At 54.2% G+C, this 16,280-nt stretch overlaps 7 protein-coding genes across 7 annotated transcripts; 3 read left to right on the top strand and 4 right to left on the bottom strand.

Annotated features, from left to right (window-relative positions):
- Window positions 1-261: 261 nt before the first annotated feature.
- Window positions 262-1,228, bottom strand: M409DRAFT_36465 (uncharacterized protein; the record flags this gene model as incomplete). Its single annotated transcript, XM_033810560.1, has 3 exons — window positions 262-718; window positions 796-1,003; window positions 1,084-1,228. The coding sequence occupies 3 exons, from the start codon at window positions 1,226-1,228 to the stop codon at window positions 262-264; spliced, it is 810 nt and encodes a 269-aa protein (XP_033668912.1).
- An 859-nt stretch (window positions 1,229-2,087) lies between these two features.
- On the top strand, window positions 2,088-3,515 carry M409DRAFT_53356 (uncharacterized protein; the record flags this gene model as incomplete). Its single annotated transcript, XM_033812347.1, has 4 exons — window positions 2,088-2,683; window positions 2,919-2,952; window positions 2,987-3,188; window positions 3,250-3,515. 4 exons carry the CDS (start codon window positions 2,088-2,090, stop codon window positions 3,513-3,515), a joined length of 1,098 nt encoding a protein of 365 aa, XP_033668911.1.
- Window positions 3,516-4,784: 1,269 nt separating this feature from the next.
- Window positions 4,785-7,752, bottom strand: M409DRAFT_53355 (uncharacterized protein; the record flags this gene model as incomplete). Its single annotated transcript, XM_033812346.1, has 3 exons — window positions 4,785-5,173; window positions 5,229-7,635; window positions 7,702-7,752. 3 exons carry the CDS (start codon window positions 7,750-7,752, stop codon window positions 4,785-4,787), a joined length of 2,847 nt encoding a protein of 948 aa, XP_033668910.1.
- Window positions 7,753-8,358: 606 nt separating this feature from the next.
- On the top strand, window positions 8,359-8,667 carry M409DRAFT_53354 (uncharacterized protein; the record flags this gene model as incomplete). Its single annotated transcript, XM_033812345.1, has 1 exon — window positions 8,359-8,667. The coding sequence occupies one exon, from the start codon at window positions 8,359-8,361 to the stop codon at window positions 8,665-8,667; it is 309 nt and encodes a 102-aa protein (XP_033668909.1).
- Window positions 8,668-11,040: 2,373 nt separating this feature from the next.
- M409DRAFT_65578 (uncharacterized protein) lies at window positions 11,041-11,921 on the top strand (the record flags this gene model as incomplete). The annotated part of the gene is made up of 3 exons (XM_033816576.1): window positions 11,041-11,075; window positions 11,146-11,217; window positions 11,288-11,921. 3 exons carry the CDS (start codon window positions 11,041-11,043, stop codon window positions 11,919-11,921), a joined length of 741 nt encoding a protein of 246 aa, XP_033668908.1.
- A 672-nt stretch (window positions 11,922-12,593) lies between these two features.
- Window positions 12,594-13,104, bottom strand: M409DRAFT_36445 (uncharacterized protein; the record flags this gene model as incomplete). Its single annotated transcript, XM_033810556.1, has 2 exons — window positions 12,594-12,931; window positions 12,984-13,104. The coding sequence occupies 2 exons, from the start codon at window positions 13,102-13,104 to the stop codon at window positions 12,594-12,596; spliced, it is 459 nt and encodes a 152-aa protein (XP_033668907.1).
- Window positions 13,105-15,055: 1,951 nt separating this feature from the next.
- Window positions 15,056-16,181, bottom strand: M409DRAFT_36438 (glycoside hydrolase family 43 protein; the record flags this gene model as incomplete). Its single annotated transcript, XM_033810554.1, has 2 exons — window positions 15,056-15,153; window positions 15,218-16,181. 2 exons carry the CDS (start codon window positions 16,179-16,181, stop codon window positions 15,056-15,058), a joined length of 1,062 nt encoding a protein of 353 aa, XP_033668906.1.
- Window positions 16,182-16,280: the final 99 nt, after the last annotated feature.

Genomic DNA, 16,280 nt, shown 5'->3' with positions numbered 1-16,280 from the left:
GGGGAAGGCACGCTCTTGAGAGCAAATCGCCAAATCTAGATAGGGGTTTCTAGGCTTGAATCTCTTCATATTAGGACCACTAGTACAAGACAGCCCGTATGCTACATGTCACGGCTTTTATGCACACTACTCACCCCAGCCGCCGGCGCCGTAGGGCAGCTAAAGCAGAGACGTAATCTGTCGTCCCCATCCAAACCCATGCAGCTCAAACTCCGCGAGGTCCAACAGGAATCACAGACACGTGATAAGAGCAAGAGCCTCCTAGGACTTGAGTCCCAGCTTGCCCAACAGACCTCCGCTCGAGCCCTTGTCGCTCTCATTGAAGATCGTGAGGAGGCTCTTCCAGACATCACCTGGCTCCTTGCTGGCGTCCACCTTCCGCCAGATACCAGTCTTGCGGTAGTAGTCGGTGACAGGGGCGGTCTGTGCGTGGTATGTTCCTAGTCGCTTCTTGAGAGCCTCCTCGTTGTCGTCTGATCGCTGGATCAATGGCTCGCCAGTCACATCGTCGGTCATCGCCTTCTTAGGTGGGTTGAAAACCTTGTGGTATGAGCGGCCAGACGCGGGGTGGACCAGACGGCCGGTGATACGAGCCACGAGAAGGCTGTCGTCGATTTGAAGCTCGATGGCGTGTTTAAGTTGCTGTCGCTTGGCGTCGAGCATCTCGTCCAGCTTCTCGGCTTGTGGGACAGTTCGTGGGAAGCCATCAAGGATGAAGCTGTGCCCAATGTTAGCCTATGCCCATTGCATCCGTATTGTCTCTAGCCATTGGCCTGCGCCAGTTGTCCGACATACCCGTGCTGGCACTCCTTGTTGGTATCCAGCTCGCTCTTGATCATGCCAATCATGATCTCGTCCGACACAAGCTTGCCCTCATCCATGATCTTCTTGGCCTGCTTTCCGAGCTCGGTCTTCGCGGCGACTTGAGCGCGCAGCATGTCGCCGGTGGCCAAATGACAGCAGCCATACTTTTCCTTGATCTTCGGGGCCTGTGTTCCCTTGCCTGGATAAGAGGTGGGTGGTCAGCCATTCGGTCCTCGCTCTCGGCGCATTGGGATCGCGTGACTCCATCAACGCACTTACCAGCACCAGGTGGACCGATCAGGATCATGCGCATGCTGTCGCTGCTATCCGACGAAGATTTGCCCTGTAACCGCGCTTCGAGGTCCTCAATCTTCTGCTCCAGCTTGGCTACGGTGGCCTTGAGCGTCTCGACTTGTTCGGACATGATTGCGGCGTGGTCGCAGAGCTAGGTGCCGGATGATCGCGAGGCACCAGCTTGAGGAGGAAGAGGGAGAGGAAGGGCGAGAAGAATGAATTCCGGAAAACAAGAAAGTGTGCAGGTGGCTAGAAGAAGCTGTAGCTGTCGTCCCGAGGACCTTTGAGAGCCAAGCATTCAATGTGCATGAAGCGTAGCCGGCGGTCATCCGTGCTTTCCACCCGTCCGACGGGACCTCACCTCTTCTTCTTTTCCACAACTTTTACATATCATCGCACTATCAAGCATGCTCGCTGTGTCACAAGGCCGTGAAGGCGAGGCCGAAATCATCCGGGCATGCCACAAATTCTTTCTCTACTTGAAATGGGAGCAGATTCACTTCACCATTCGGCCCGACCGCTATTTTTCGAAACCGTCCGTACATGCCGGAACCCGTGGATTTCTTTTGTCTTTACCATGGGAGTCTCGTTCAAAGTGAGAGATCCATCTCCATCACTCAGAGGCTGTCTAGGCAACTCCAGGTCTGATCGTGGGCTTGGTCTTTTCCAGACGCGGAGAGACGCCAGTTCTTACATTTCTCTTTGAGCAGAAACAGAAGGTAGAAACTGGCAGCACCTGCTATGGCAAGTGGCGCTTTGATCGTATGCAATTACATGGTTCGAACCTCCGTTCAGGACCAGTTCAGTGATTTCCAGAAGGACGCTTGCGATTCAAGCTCTCGTCCTCTGTGGAATGTTCTTCCTCACCACATTCTCGAAGATGGCAGCAAACGAACTTGCAACAATGCCACTCTCAATATATTTTTCATAGCCGACTTCACTTCCCAACTACAAGTCAGTGATCAGATCGGTGCCACCCAGAACGCACAATGTATGACCGGGGACGAGGACTAGGACGTGGGCATGCAGACCCTTCGGCGGTACGTGTCCGCGACGCAGGCCAGGTCCTCGCGGACACCTTCGATCGATTTAGTGCCTCCCTCAATGCTGCCAAGCAGCAGATTGTCAACGCATTGCAACAAGCTGACTCCCCCCAAGACATAGCCGGGCTGCGCGCACAGATCATAGGTACGTCTCAGAGCGACCATCATTCATGTCACAAATCTGACATTACTCTCGCAGCCAACTCAACGGTACTCTATCCCATTCTCGCCATAAGCGCTGCAGAACTGCCACCCCCATACGTCCAGATCACGGACTTCTTTGTCACCACTTGTGGCACAGGCAACGCCATCCAAGCTGCTGTTCTCCAACCTCAGGGCGGTGCCTTGAACCTTCCGCCGGGCAATGACACCATCCGAAAGGAAGTGTTTATCAAAGGCCCAACAGCTTCGTCGACCAGAAAGGCACTCGAAGCGCTTCTGCACTACACCGAGAAGATCTTGTCGGGCAATTGGGGTTACATGGATAATCCGTCAAACCAGTATACTGTTGCTGGGCCGAATGGCGCTTGGCATTACAAGAGGTAGGATGCACGAACCTCTGGTCTCTGACATGCGATCTGGCGGGGCAATTGCAGCAGCATTCTCTTGGTAGGCGAATCCAGAACCTTTGCCACTGGCATTTGCTGCAGTCCCCCATCTTCTCGTGCCAAGTCTCACTTTCACATGCAGCTCGCTTAATTTAAGGTCTGTGCACGTTTGCTTGCTTCGCCGTTTGTTCTTGAAATTCGAAACTGCTGCCTCTTCATCTAACAACAGACGGTGTTCACAGAACGGCGGCTATCACACTCTGGTAAGTTTTTCTCCCACTGAGTCATCATGTCGAGCCTAATGGCCCCAGAAGACAGCAGAGTAGAGGAGGCAAGATGGCCTCTCAACCCCCGCACGAACTGTCCACCCTGGGCGACCAAATCACAGCTCTTGTCAAAGATCACCTAGCCAGCGTGGAGAAGAGAGAGACTGCCAAAGCCGAGTGCAAGAAGGCGGAAGAGATGGCAGGCATTGGTGGCATGCGGGAGCAGATTCTTGGTAAGTATTGGCCCAATGACTCGTCGAAATTCTCATGAGACGCCGACAAGTCCATACCTAGACAACGTAAAGGTGCTGTACCCTCTCGACGGCAAGCTCAACCCCGGGCACTATGAGCTGGTCGGCCGCGAGGAGTTCATCGTCACTACTGTTGGTGACAAGAACGTCTTCCACGCAGAGGTCGTGTACCAACAACCCAATGAACACTACTTCCTGCGAACCAAGACCGTCTTCCTGCGTGGTCCGGACTCGGAGTCGATTGCAGGCGCTTTAATGGGCTTGCTATGCCTCACGACATCGCGCCTGCAGCGTCATCAGGCAAACTGAGAAGGCGAGACTCGAGTCGTGCAGTTCATCACGCACTCACAGAGGACCGTTGGACTATTCTAAGGTCCTCGCCGTACACCGAGAAGTGGCAAGGATGGTGGAAGGACCAATTCGAACGACCATGTGTCTACACCTTCCTCTTCGTTCCAAGGTTCCATCTTCTCTTTCCTATTCCTCTACGCTCACTTGGATCATCTGCTTCCTCGACATTCCCTCACCCTCAACAACAACCTTGACTTTCCAACCCTCAACATCCACAAAGAACATGTCAAACCACGCCCGCCGGAACCCTCACACCCCATCTCACCACGCCAACACTAACCACCTCACAGAAACGCCCCCTGCTCCCCACCAACCCATACAAAATAATCCCCGCCGACATAACCCTCGACACAAGCGGCCTGCCCGAACAACTTGTCCGATGATGGCTCAACAGGAAAGTCATGGCGAGTAGTCCTACAAAGAAGGTCGAAGAAGAATTCGTAGGGCGAGATCGTCCTCGAGCAGAGCGTGACCTCAAGCCTCACGGAAGTCTGACTCTCCTCAACACATTGCAGCAAAGAGCCACATGCCGAAACTGTGGCTGACATGGACACTGTTATATCAAAGCGCATTCAAATCCCATTTAGATTTCCTCATAACAACATACATCAGCATACCATACCATACATACAAAGTCTTTCTCAAAAACAGCTATTGGGTATCATTATCCTTTCATGCTCATATACCCCGTACCCATATCCATACTCCCGTATACCCATATCCCATATTCCCATGTTTCCCGGTCTCATTCCAAACCATTAAAAAACACCCATTCTCATACACATTCCCGAGATCTCCCAACCAAAAGACACCTTGCATGATAAAAAGCCCCGACCCCATTCCCATTCCCTGTACTACCCCATCCATCCAACCACAAACTCCTTAAAGCAAAATTCTTTTGTAATCATAGGGGTCGTGAAATTCATACAAGTTGAAGCAGATTGCAAACCCCCCTTCCCTTCTTCCCTTGAAAGATCCCATTTGCGGTTAACACAAAGCCGAGAATGATAATATTGTATCCGTATGCTTTCCCTGTAGTTCCGTTATTGTTGTTATCAGTTGACATGGCCTCTTGTGTACGCCGGATCAATGGCATGCGTGCGGTGGTGAAGTCCATCCGCTCTTCAGTCCAAATATCGCTATGCAAGCCTGTCTCGTCTCATGTATGCCGCTGTATTCTTGATCGTGCGCCGTTGAAGTGTATCATCCATGTACGCCGGCGGTTAGTCACCGCTGAATGGCAGTGTCCGGTGATGGCTCACTGCCTTTCCTGCTCATGAGCGTCGCTCCCTCGACGGTATCGCCATTGACGCTAGGGATACCAGAGCTCTGCAAGCTTTGGGTGTCGGCCGTGAGTGGAGGCGGCGTGGTCGCAGCAGAAGTGTAATTGCTCGCGAACGGCGGTGTCGGCATCTGCAGCTGAAAGCCGTTGCGGTTGAAAGGGGTTGTGCCAATTGGAGCGCCGCCGGTACGGTAAGAATCGAAGCGATGCATCTTCTTGTCAATCGAGAGAACCTGTTTGCCGCATCCATTGCGTTTTGTCTGCACCATGGCGGGCTGAAGTAAATCCACGAAGAAGAAGTAGTCGTCGGGGGCAAGAGTGTCGAGAAGTTTTTCTGCATCACGCGTTAGCATTTGACTAGCAGATCATCGGCATGATCAAGCACTTACGAATCACATAGTTGCCAAAGTTGTCCTTGATCAAACCGATGAGCACACCTTCGCCTTCCGTCCTTCGTTGGTTAGCTTGTCTGAGCGTGATGAGGACTTCTCGACGCCAGTCGTTGTCGGCCTTCTCCAAACACTTTTCCACGACGTTGCTGGCAAACTTGTGCTTGCTGTAACCTTCAAGCCCACGGCCAACGATGCCCAACACTCGGCGCTTTGGCTTGCCATCGTCGTGAGAAACGATATGCTGGACGACGTAGTTGCCGAATTGATCTGAGATCATAGTCTGCAAGCCTTCCATCAACTCAGACATGATCATTGCCTTTGATGGGAGATCGCATTTCTCCAGGCAGCGTTGAATGACGCGACAGCCGTACGGGTGAATGCTGAGAGACTGCACCTGACCCTGGAAAGCAGCAATGATGAAGCCAATGTTGGTCGATGGGCAGCGCTCGATCGCCTTCTGGATGACATGGTTGCCGTTTTGGTCCTTGACACACTTCAATACGTGTCCCTCAAGCTCACCAATCAACAATGCTTGCTGGTCAACGAGGACATGATCAAGCGCTTTCTGCACAACTCGACAGCCGTACATCTGCAGACTCAGCGAGAGCACCTGCCCTCTCATTTTGTTCGCGAGGATCTTCTTGTGAGTCTGGTCGCCATGCTCAAAGAATTTCTGAATGACATAGTTGCCGAAAACATCGGTCATCAACGGGATGGCGTTTGGTTCGATTTCTCGAAACACTCGCTCCTTTTCATCCGAGTTGGCGGTTTCGAGTTTGGTTTGGATGAACCGCGAGCCATGCTGATCCCCACTAAATTCGGCGATGTGGTCGTAGATGTCTCTCAACTCATAGCGCTTTTGCTTCGTTTGCGACTTGAATTCGTACATCAACGCGCTCTGCACACCGTCTCCAACAGGTGCATCTCGAGCAGCTTGCGCAAGGTCCACGCCGTGAACGCCCATCGGCACCAGACTCATGTATGGTGACGCGCCATTAAATGGTATTGCGTTCGGGATCGCATATGGATTGTACATTGCCGCGTACGGGCCACGCAATTGGGCAGCCATGAGTTGCTGGAATTGGGGGTCAAGGTATGCTTGCTGGTCTGGCACACCCGGTGAACGCCGATTCATGGCAAGCGGTCCATTCGCATAATTTTGCCATTCGGATGTTTTCGGATTGCCTGAGCCTTCGTATGGACGACCATTGCTGCCCATGTAAGGCTGACCTGGTCTGAACTCATAAGTGTTGCCTGATTGTAAGTAACGTTCGGCGAAAGATGGGCCAGAGTACCCAGAGTAAGTATTGGAAGGCTGCGTTGGGGGGAAGTCGTCAAGTCCTAGATAATTCATGTTCGCGCGATCGCTTTCCTCCACCTCATCAGACCGATCAATCGAAAGTTGAGGCGTCGGCATATTTGACCGGCCTGTCGATGATGCTATCGATCCAGAATAGCCATTCTTGAACGAAGCTGGCCTGTAAGAAGTGTTTGGTCGACTGTCGCCGTTGAGAGCAAGTTGTCCAAACTGCGATGCCATCTGATCGGCATTGCCGTTGAGATAGTAGCCGTTCCTCGAAGACGAGATTGAAGGTGCACGTGAGCTGTTCGGTGTTGGTTGATGCGATGGTCGCGAATAGTCTGGTCGCGTGAACATGGGCATTTCATCAGTATGTCGAGACGGCGGAAGACTGCCATCTCGCGAAGTCGGCATGCTAGCTGTGCGGCTGAGTTGGAAAGGGAATTGGGGCCGTCGCTCATCACTAGGAGAAGGTGTGGTGGCAGAATCTGCCCACGAGCCAATTGCGGAGTCGGGTTTCCTCTGCATAGGGTCGCTGGGTCGGTCAAACTTCGTGTAAACGTTAAAAGGCGGCTGTTCGCTGGAACGTCCAGATAGACTGCCGGAAAATGCCGAGCTCGTGTTGTGTCGTGGTTGTGTTGAAGAGGAAGCGTTCAAGTTGATGGTAGGTGGTCGTGTGGTGAAGGTTGAGAGGCTGTGATTGGAGTCTAAGAGATTATGTTGAAGTCCAGCATTGCTGATGCTTCTCTGCTGTGGGAGCGTGTTCTCCACGTAGCGATTGTTTGACATGCCACGTCCAGGGATACCATTGCGCTTCGTAGCCCATGAAGTACCTTCGGAGACTGATGAGTCGACGAGAGAACCAGAGCCAGTCTTGCCTTCGATCTCCTCTGGAACAGTCGAAGGAGGTAGGGACGCCATGTCACGAGACATGGAGTTTTCCCGTGCACTGGTCGTCGGTGTCAACGCGCTTGTTATTCCACCGCTCCAGATACTGCTAGAACCCCATGCGTTGCTCTTGCCCGCGAAAGTGGTGCTTAGAGACCCGTTCATGGTCTTGTTGTCGGAGACGTTGGTGGAGGACATGGGATTAAACGATCGTGACTATCCACACTGGTCAGCCTCGCCGTCTACATTGCCAACATTGCGCATCGATATATCATCACGTACAGTATTGGTAAAAGCCATCTTTTGAGCGGTGGTCGTTGCACCATGAGACATTATACAAAGAGGTATGTATTCGAAGGAAGATTACTGTATAGGTCGAAGTCGTGTAAATCGGCGGCAGAGGGTTAGTCTACAAGTAGGCTGCGAATGAGGAGGCGATGACGGCGCGGGCGGTGGGACCAGAGGAGGAGTACTTGAGGCCTGTCAGCATGACACAAGGCAGCCAGGCGGCGGGCAGAGGACGAACGAACAGAGCAGAGGCCAGCGCAGACTGGGGCTGAGGAGGGTGCGACGGGCGACTGTACGCTGTTGCTGGCGGGACTGTAGTGCGGTGGTGCATGTGCTGTATAAACTGTACAGACAAGCAGTCAGGCTGGCTGGCGCTGGCAGGCAAGCGAACGGAGCGCGGAGGCTTTCAATCAGGGCCAGGCACCTGCTGCCAGGGAGAGGCGAGATGCTCGTTGACAAGCAGCCGGGTGCGTGCAAAGGAGGCTCGTGAGCAGGGCTGATCCCTCTCGCGGCAGAAAGTGTAATCTCTCAAGTCGAATGTGAAGCAGAATCACCGCCTGGGCTGGCCAGAGGGCGAGGGTTGGAGTGCAGCGCGCCGGCGGAGGGCATCGAAGGAGACGCTGGGCGTGGCATTCAGCGGGCGGGGGTGCTATGTGTGTGGGCGCGGCGGGACGCAAGGGCGGCGGCGGAGAAGGTGTGTGGAATGCGGTGGAGGTGGTGAAGCAGCAAGGCGGAATGGTAGGCAGGCTGCTGCTGATGATAGGGACAGCTCATCAAGCAGACCCTGCTTCGGGCCAGCGCACGCACGGCAGGGAAGCAGTCGGTAGCAGTCAGTCAGTAATAGCAGGCGTCGTAAGGGCGAACAAGGCAACGAGAAGCGAAGAACAGAACTGCAGGCAGAGAACCGGTCTGATGCCCGCCAGACACAGACAGACAAACGAGCTGGACGACGACGAATAATCCGTACACGAAGCGTTGGCGCTAGCAGAGTAGGCTGCTCCCGCATTGCGCCTTGATCCTAACGCCGCCGTTGCACAATTGGTCTAAACCTTTCATTCCACCTCACCAGCGCCCTCCTTTTGTACACCGTGAGCTGTGCAAGAAATCCTCCGATATCACCATTCGCTCGTTCATCTGTGAGTAGGTGCTTCCGCGCCAGGCGGCCCCTCGGCCAGAGACAGGCAGACACCTCATCACCTCTGCTCCCTCCTGACCGCTCTTGCGCCTTGCGGAGCTGCTTCACTGCCAGTGCTGCCGTCCCGCTGAAACATTCGTCAGAGCAGCCACTGATCAGACGGCGATTGCGCATCGGCGACAAGCTCTGTCGCGACAGTCCAACCCCATCCACCCTCACCGTGTCACAGCAGCCCTTGGCGCAGCACTCGGCCCATCGCCCCCGGATCTGTGGGATCGCCCTCAAAGGCGTGCAGGGGCTGCTCCGAGAGGCTGACCTGCAAATCATCCCGAACTGCAGGTAGCGGCGCCGGCGTGCGTGGATGGCGACTAGTGATGATCTCGGCCAAACCCAAACCTGAGTCTCGCCTGAGTCGTTATACTGTGGATGGTGACACCTAGCGGCGACGTATGGCAAACCTTCGGCCATCAGGCGGAATCAGGCCAAACCCCTCTCGCCCTTTTTGCTGCTTGCTCCACAGCCCAATGCACGTCAAGCCTGTTTCGACCTCCACCACGAAAGACCCGATGCAACCACCCGAGACGCAGCTCAATAGCCACCCGCTCATTTCCAAAATACTGGAAGCTCTACGCCACGCAGGAGTAAGAAGCTGTTCTTGGCGGTTTCGGATTCGCCCATCATCTATATTGCACTGACAACACGATAAGTGCGTACATCAAGGGCCACGCTTCCCGACTCGTAAGTCTCAGTGCCGGGAATCCTCATTGCTTGACATCCATCAACGAGTCAGCCCAGCCACGACCATGTATACAACGAGCGGCGAACGACAACGGGGCCAGTGTCAGGAATGCGCACGAACATATAACGTATCGTCTTATACTGCCCCAACACCTCAATTGGGGATAACATATTCCACCCCCTGAAGCCATGGTCATGGTCATGCTCGCAAACAGAACTTCCTTTCCGAGTTCTTGGATTCAGTGCCGTGCTTTCCGAACTGGAAGTATAATGCATCGCTCGGATGCCGAGTGTTGCATCTGCAAACCCTCACACGACGTCGCCAGTCTCAACTGCTAATGAAGTGCTGAGCTTCGACTAAAGCACTCGCAATTCGCATCCTCCTCAACCACTTGCTTGACGTTGCAGATAATGCTAATGCGTTGGAGATTTTTCCAACACTCTGGTTGCACCGGGGGAAGTGACATCTGTGTTGGGGCGAGACGAGACTCGCCAAACCACAGCTCTTCGACATCTCGTTATGCGATGCAGACCCATTGTCCATTGTGTCAACTCCTCGGAGGGTGGTGGAAGCAGCATATGCGGCACGGCAGACGTCCCATCTGCTCATGGCTTCCCATTGATGATCTCTTGCCGGACATGATAAGATGCTGCCCACGTGTTGATCGCATGGCATTTTAACCTTCAACTGAACGGCAGTTTGCTGACCTGAGATCTCGGACCGCGACAGCTTTGGCAAATGGCACGGTTACCAACCATCTGATAGCACCCAATGGCTCACCGACATGGAGACCGCGGGGAACATCATTCGACGGGGTAGATGACAAGTAGAAGGGTGGTCAGCAGGCGGCATTCAGTCGGCGGGCTGAAGGGGCAATGGGCAGGATAAGCTCAATCCTATACCAGTTCCTGAACGGTTTGGAAGCCGTCAGTTCGCGCGGTAAGCCGATGGAAGATAGTAAATCTCGCGGGAACTCGATCAACAGCTTGTTGGTGATCGTTTGTCACCGCCTTTGTGGACGCGATGGAGATGGAGATGCTCTCGTAGGAGTTGGTAGGTGATCCTGAGGCGCATTGGCGTAGGTCGAGACCTGACCCACTCATCCAGGCGCAGTGGGATACAAAACCAGAGCACCGCCCCCAAATGTCTCTCGCAGAATACCTCGATTAGTCTTTGAGTCACACGAGAGATAGACGACGAGAAATCAAGCGTCTAAATTGGCACTGCATGAGCCATTCTTCGTCTTGCTGCTAGCGAGAGTGACTCTTCTCTTCGCTCGGACCCGAGCCCCACTACCCTGCCCTGACGTCTTCCTCTACAAAACTTCGAGCACAGCGACACACAGGTCAATTCAAACCAACACCGGCAACCAAGACAAACGCCCTCAACAACACCAACAACCGCAGCATTGGAGCTTCTACAGACAACCAACAACACCACAACCACAACAAGCTCCATCATGGCGGTCCGCGCAGCTTTTGAGAACAGCAACGAGTGCGTCCCCGTCCCTCGCAACCATATGATGAATCAAGCTGCATCGCGCTGACCAAGAGCACCACTGCAGGGTCGGCGTCTTTTCCACTCTGACAAACTCCTACGCCCTCGTAGCCGTCGGCGCATCAGAGAACTTCTATAGGTACAGCACAGCACCTCCCACAACAACCCCTCCAACCAACCCACCCCACCAACTAACACCTTTTCAAAAGCGTCTTCGAAGCCGAACTCCAAGACGTCATCCCCATAACGCACTGCACCATCGCCGGCACGCGCATCGTCGGCCGCCTAACCGCCGGCAACAAAAAGGGCCTCCTCGTCCCGACCTCCACAACCGACCAAGAACTCCAACACCTCCGCAACAGCATCCCCGACAGCGTCAAAATCCAACGCATCGAAGAGCGCCTCTCCGCCCTCGGCAACGTCATCTGCGCCAACGACCACGTCGCCCTCGTGCACCCGGACCTCGAGCGCGAGTCGGAAGAAATCATCGCAGATGTCCTGGGCGTGGAGGTCTTCCGACAGACGATCGCGGATAATGTGCTCACGGGGAGCTACATGGCGCTGAGCAATCAGGGCGGCATCGTGCATCCGAAGACGAGCATCCAGGACCAGGACGAGCTGTCGAGTCTGCTGCAGGTGCCCCTCGTGGCGGGGAGTGTGAATCGGGGTAGTCCCGTGGTGGGCGCGGGCATGGTGGTCAACGACTGGATGGCGGTGACGGGGCTGGATACGACGGCGACGGAGCTGAGTGTGGTGGAGAGTGTGTTCAAGCTGGGCGAGGGCATGGGTCCTGGGGCGATCAATACGACGAACAAGGAGACTATGGTTGAGTCGTTTTATTAGACGTCTTGCTTGCAAAGAGATGATGAGAGCGGGATATATCAGATCACGATTCGTCACGATTGGGACGGTTTCTGAGCGCGGCGTTGGATTTTCCATGGCACAACACCTACACACCACGATGTGTACCCTATCACCAAAGAGAGAGAAGAGAGGAGAAAGAGTAGAGACCGCGGGCAGCAAGGATACGGGATGGTCTGAAAGACGTTGGAAAGGAAGAGATTCTTGCATAAAGTCTTTCTCATACCGAGGACCGTCGCTGTAGTAGCTATATGTGCAGCGGCAGCAAGCAGCAGCAGGCAAAAAGACTCCCAGAGAAAACCCACTATCAAAATCAAAAAGAGGTAAGGGTAGACTTTCCTCGTTTCGCCGCGCATACGCCATGTTTCTCTCGAAAAAACGCCTGCATTCATTCCTAATCCCGTGGTTCCCATCTCTCGTCTCTCCGAAAAGGTTCTCTGCCCTGCAAAGTTGAACAGACAGAAAAAGTAAACATTCGTTCATCATGTCTCCCTCGGGTCAAAACCACTGACCACACCGAGAATAGCGCCTTTGGCATCCTAGTGTCTGGTGATATCGCGGGCATCAGTACATTCTCTGATCATTGCCCATGTATCGAGCGCCTTCTGGAAAGGCGTGCTCTGGATAGGCCGGCCGACGCGTCGGACCAGACTTCTAATCCGCGTCTTCGGCATCGGCATCGCCCTTCTCATCCACGTCGACAGTGATGCCCGCTTTCTGAGCAGCCTTTTTCCACTGCTCGCACTCAGACCACGCGCGCTGACACTCCGCCTTGAGCTTATCGGCGGTGGAACTCAGCTCGGCGATCGCTTGCTCGGTGAGGAGCTTCTCCAACGTCCATTTCTCTATGTTTTGGGTTTCGTTTTCTTTGAGTTGGTTGATGAATTGGACGGCGCGGGCGAGGATGCTACCCTTGTTCTTCTCGCATCCCGGTACGATCTTCGCCAACTCGGTGATACCGTCGTTGATGGTTTCGCGACGGCGACGTTCGACTGTGAATTGTGTTAGTTTTTGGTTGACAATGTCCAGGTCTTGACATCTTACCCTCTTTGTGATTGTCTCTCCGTAACTTGTGCCACTCGTCGGTGCCAACAGGTGGCTTGTTGCTTTGCGAACCTCCAGTCGGTGACGCGTCAGCTCCATTCGATCCTTGGTCGTTCTTCATGGGATTGAAGTCGATGTCGCCGTAACTCGAGTTCCGTTGTTGCGCACTAGGGTTGCCAGCATCCACGGATGAACTTCCAGGTCGGTCTGGTGTCGCTTCGGCGGCCTGAGCAAGAAATGACTGCTCGGTGGATTGTGGTACTGTCATGGTATGATACTGCGCCATAGCAGCAGCGGCGGTGTCGCTGGCACTTTGACCAGCATTCGGATTGACCTGCTCTTGCCCGGCGTTGTGCTCTGTGTCGATGGTATCGTCCATGCTGGCGTTGTGGTGGGTGAGCGCGGCCGCAAATTGGATATCATGATCTCCATGATCCATTCCGTCGTCGTCGGTGTGTAGGTATTGTTGGCCAAACTCGTTGTCGCCGAGTCCTGGAGCAGCGCGTGGGTGTGGGATGTCTCCAGACTCGCGCTTCCTCTTACTGGCCAGCGTAGCCATTGTGGTGGAAGTTAGGCGACGAGCTTGATGTGCTGGCTGCAGAGCAGGTACGGTGTGCGCGTGTATGGTTGCTTGATCTCGCAGTCGCGATTTCTACGGCCCGCAGTGCACTGAAAGAGGACGTTAGCTCGTGATCAAGACACCTGCTCATGTGATGCGATTCTGGTGTGGCAGCGCAGGCAGAGGTCATGCGGCAACAGCGACGAGGCACTGATAAGCAATAATGTGGGAGCCCTGGCGGTGATGCGAGGGAGCGACTTTGGCAGGACTGGCGACGAGCAGCCTGGCGCAGGTGAATGTCCGTCGACCCATTATGCGGCCGAGTCGCCTCGAGGCCGTGGACGGGGCCGCCTTCACGCTTGAAGCCTGCTGTCGCAACATTGCGACGGCGGTGGAGGTTGACAGCTACGGTCGCAAGGCCGAGTCGCAGGTGCTCGTCGCGCAGTCGGGCGGCGTGGTGGTTGTGGCGCGCCTGTGCCTGGGCCTGTTCTGTCGCGTCGAAGGGAAGATCAACTTACCGTGGTCGAAAGCCCGCTCTTCCGTTGATGGTTGTTCACGTGTTTTCTGTACAGTAACGTGACTTGGGCTTTGGCCTCTTTAGAAGAGAAGGCGGATTATAAGCGGCAAGAGCAACGGGTGTCGTCCCCGCAGATGCCGTGGACGTGCGCGATTTGAACAACAACACAGGAAGCTACAAGTGAGAGAAGTGCTTCATAAAATAACGTCGTCGCGAATGCAACGAGAAGTTGAAGTCAGTATATCGAAGATCATGTGCGTAGGAAGGAACAGCCCGCCAGCACCCCATCGCCTTCCACACCAACCCAGCCCCATCAAATCATCACATGCTCAGCGCCCCACCTTTTAAGGTTTCAGCCAATGAAACCGAGCTGTACTTTCAGAGCATGCACGTGCGCTTTGTGCAGGCGCGCCATCGCTCTTTCCTTCACCTCTCTCCCTGTCCAATAACGAGATGTGCGACCGCCATGCCTGATGTGGTTGTCTCGCCAGTCTGTCGCAGCCTTCTCTTTGCGGTCTTTGTACTGGCGACCAATAGGGGCGGTTCCAGCTGACCGCAGAACCTGGATGGCGTATGGACTACACTCTAGGGAAGAGATACCCAGGTACTACGAGACGTACTTGTGATCACCTTCCAACGATTGACCACCATCGGAATGAATCATTACCGCATACTGTGACGATGGAGATGCCTGCCGAACCGATAGCTTTGAATCTTGACTCCAATCCACAGTTCTTGCGAACTTTTGACTGTCAGACCTATCGCAAGCATACTATGTCGCCGACAGTAGAGAGATTACAGTATAACGCCCAATATGAGTGCTTCGGATTGTCAGAGAATCATAGGGGTAAACTGCTATCACTGCGTCGCTGACATGAGCTCTGCCTAGGGCATACAAGACAAGGCTAATCTACAGAGATCTCGCCATAAACGATCGATTTAAGGCCTCCAAGCACCCGCTTCGACATGAACAGCATGCCAGCAACAGCAGTCTGCTCATGCGGAGATGGCAACCGGCCATCCACTGCTGAAGTCCAGCTTGTTCCAGCCAAATCGATATGGAACATCTTGGTCGTTCCTCCGATCCGCCACAACTATAGAATCAAACATCAGTACTGATTCCAAGTAAGCCGTCAGGCTTCAACACCACCAACTCACCATAATGATAATACAACACCACCCCACCGACCTCCTCATCCGCCAACACACCCTGTCCCCCAGGCGCCCAAACATTATCATGCGTCCCAAGCACCAAGGTCCCTCCATTCGCCTCCAAACAACTCCTACCCTCTCGATCCACAAAACCCCCTCTCGGCTCCTCACTCCGACATACCATCACCTTATACACATCGCCAGGATTCTGTGACCACTCCCAATCCTCAGGATCCTGATCGGCTTCTCCAGATCTCTTACAGCAATCTCCACTGCTGAAGAAAAGGTAATACCATCCATTATGATAGAATTGATAAGACCCCTCGATATCGTGCCGGCCGGTGCTGTTGAACGCCGTGTTGGCCGTGTCGCTAGGGGCTGGTATATCCTGCAGATTATCCGCCAAGGGGATGTTAAACGACCCATTTCGATAAGATCCGAAGCCTAGGAGGTGGTCTGGGTGTCCGCGGGTGTCGTTCTTGGGCAAGAGTGTCGGGTCGAGGATGTTGTACGACGCACTCCAGGTGATATCCAAATATCCCGCTGAGATGTCCCAGCTCCCTGGCTCGAGCGTCGACGAGGTCGCCACGCCAATCTGCCCGTCGTGGTTCGGGGCGTGAATTCCATCATGCCCGTTGTAGAAGAGGTAGTACAAATCATCGAGATGATGAAGAGACGGTGCTCCATGATTCCCTGGGCCGAGATCTTCCTCGCCATAGTTGTAGAGCGCTGTGTTGGGTTCTTTCGTCCAGGGGCCGTACAAGGAGGATGCAGTGAAGACCGTGAGATCGTTGGGGGTTGTGTACAAGAAGAGCTTTCCGTCAGATTTGCGACGGATGAGACCTGGGTCGAGGGTGCTGTTTATTGAGCCTGGGATCGTGCCGCGGATTGGTTCGGGGTTGGGAAAGGAGGCTTTTGTTAGGGAGGTGAGGAAGAAGAGAATGGAAGCGACGAAATGTTGGCGGGGCATTGTAGAGGCGGACGTAGATAATGTGAAAGTCAACGATTTCGTGAGGGTTTATGGCGGCTGTTATAGTCGTGCATCGTTACACAAGGAAGGCTGTGATGA

Source organism: Zasmidium cellare (genome assembly GCF_010093935.1).
Source record: "Zasmidium cellare ATCC 36951 unplaced genomic scaffold M409scaffold_13, whole genome shotgun sequence".
Lineage (NCBI taxonomy): Eukaryota > Fungi > Ascomycota > Dothideomycetes > Mycosphaerellales > Mycosphaerellaceae > Zasmidium > Zasmidium cellare.
The sequence above is the reverse complement of the archived record's forward strand: the minus strand, read 5'-3'. Positions and strand labels throughout refer to the sequence as shown.